Genomic DNA, 2,398 nt, shown 5'->3' with positions numbered 1-2,398 from the left:
CAAATCAAAATGAGCCGGGCGTGGTAGCGCATGCCTGTAGTTCCAGCTACTTGAAAGACTGAGGTGGAAGGATTGCCAGAGCCCAGCAGGTCAAGGTTGCGGCGGCTGGGAGCAGCCACTGCACTCCAGTCTGGGTGACAGAGTGAGACTCCAACTCAAAAAAAAAAAAAGATTAATGTATTTCTGTCATTTGATAAGTAATTTAACATATGTTTGTGAAAAAAAGTAAATCCCATCAAAAGTAAATATTCACTGGATGTATCCTTCTTTTATATATAACAAATCTTCAGTAAAAACTGTACCTGTATAAGTTGATGCTGTAAATATATCTAAATATCATTTTAAATATCATTTACTCTGATTACATTCATTCATTTCACACCAATTCTATGTATCTGACGTCTGAAGATACTGGTTTGGCTGTGGTTATTATCCTAGTTTCTTGTTATTTTGCAGCTTACATTAGCTTTTCCTTTGTAATTAGAGCATGTTCTCTTACATGACAAGCTAATGGAAATGAAAGGGGGATTTTGCTTCATTCATAACCAAGGTCACTATAGGTAATGACAGTGTTCAGGGAATAACATTTCTGATTAACTTAGGAACAGAATTATTAACTTATTGTCCAATTAACTTATGGTAGTAGATTTCAGGGGACTGTAAATTAATTGTTTCCTTGTCATCTGAATTTTCTAATTGTCTTTCAATGATTGTGTATGACTTACACAATTTAAAATGTAGAAACAGTGAATAATAAAATGTCTTAATCACAATAAGGTATATGTATTGAACAAAATAAGGTAGATGTAATGAACAAATAAGGTATATTATATTAATCAAATCAAATAAGGTATATTAAACAAATAATTATATTATATAATCACAATAAGGTATATGTAATGAGCAAAACTGAATCTTTGACATTTGGAGATCCTGCAATTATTATTCTGAAATAAAACCATCTGTACATTCTATATGTAGATATCTATAGTTATGTATTTATATTTATATATGGATATATATACAGTCTATCCCTAGACTGTGGGAGCTGACAGGCCATTTATTAATCTTCATATCTACATCGCTTTGCAGAAAGCCTGACCCATAATAGAACTTTAATGTTTGCCATATGAATAAATGAAGATGGTATACAAACCACAAAAAGTTAATTGAGAGTCATGTAAGTTTTTAAAATGTTAATTTATACATCTGAGACCAAGAAATGTAAAATGTTATACTCATTAACTTTTTTTTCTTTTTTAACAACCTTATTGGCTATATTGTACGCATCATAAAATTCACCATTTCAAGCCTACAATTCCATGATTTTGAGTAACTGCAGTGAGTGACACAGACATCACTGTTCATTGGTTTTGGAACATTTTCCCACATACCCCTATAAGGTCCCTCATGCCCATTTACAGTTCCCACCCCCAGCCCAAGCAGTCACTGATCTACATTTCATATAAATGGAATCGTGTCTTGTTTCTTGGACTTAGCATAATGTTTTTGAGAATCATCCATGGCATTAGCTCTTTTTAGGTAGAACCGAGGTTTGGTATCATTTAGTTCTCTCTGGTTGCAGTAGCCAGAGTGTTTTGAATAGCTCATCTCTTAACTCTTTTATTCTTCAAAAACAAAAGCAATTAAATTACTCTTAAAGCCTTCTTCATCTTGGCTTTTGTTATACTTTTAGGAAAACGACATCACAGATGATATTGGAATATCAGCTTGGAAGCAGCAGACTTTCCTGTCCCATGGTGCCTTGCTCGCCAAGAGCTGCCAGGCAGCGATGGAGTTAGCGCAGCATGGTGCCGAGGTCCAGGGTATGGCGTTTCAGTATGGGAAGCACATGGCCATGAGTCATAAGGTATTTGCACACCCTTTTTCTTTGTCCAGCACTTAAACAGCTAAAATGAAACACAAAACCTTTTGCCACTTAATAAGCTGCTTTCGTATCTCAAAAACGTTTACTGTGTGCTTGAAATCTATCAGTCATAAACAGTGATTGTTATGCAATATAAACAGTATGCTTGGTAAGTACTGTGGAATTCTGACAGAAAGCTATAGCTTACTTAAGCCATATTTGTGATGTTTGTTTTTTCTCATTGTCTGAAAGAGTTACTGAGATAACTCTTACAAATTATTAACAATATATAATATTACCATTCATAGAATGGAAGAATATTCATTATTTTTGTTAAAATTTCCTTATAGCTCTTTATGTAAAACACATTATGAAAAGTTAATGAGGCCGGGCTTGGTGGCTCAGCCTGTAATCCCAGCACTTTGGGAGGCTAAGATGAATGGATTGTCTGAGCCTGCGGGTTCGAGACCCGCCTGGGCAACTTGGTGAGACCTCATCTCTACAATAAATTAAAAAAATCAGCCAGGCGTG

At 34.9% G+C, this 2,398-nt stretch overlaps 1 protein-coding gene across 1 annotated transcript in view; it reads left to right on the top strand.

Moving 5' to 3' along the window:
- PDSS2 (decaprenyl diphosphate synthase subunit 2) overlaps positions 1–2,398 on the top strand; it is a 291,983-nt gene that overhangs the window by 229,037 nt on the left and 60,548 nt on the right. The window contains exon 5 of the mRNA XM_008073307.2: positions 1,697–1,870. Coding sequence (XP_008071498.1) covers positions 1,697–1,870 — 174 coding nt within the window. The remainder of the gene's footprint in view (positions 1–1,696; positions 1,871–2,398) is intronic.

Source organism: Carlito syrichta, unplaced genomic scaffold (assembly GCF_000164805.1).
Source record: "Carlito syrichta isolate Samal-C Ts95f unplaced genomic scaffold, Tarsius_syrichta-2.0.1 Scaffold315818, whole genome shotgun sequence".
Taxonomy (NCBI): Eukaryota; Metazoa; Chordata; class Mammalia; order Primates; family Tarsiidae; genus Carlito; species Carlito syrichta.
Note: the sequence above shows the minus strand (reverse complement) of the source record. Positions and strands in the feature narration are given on the sequence as shown.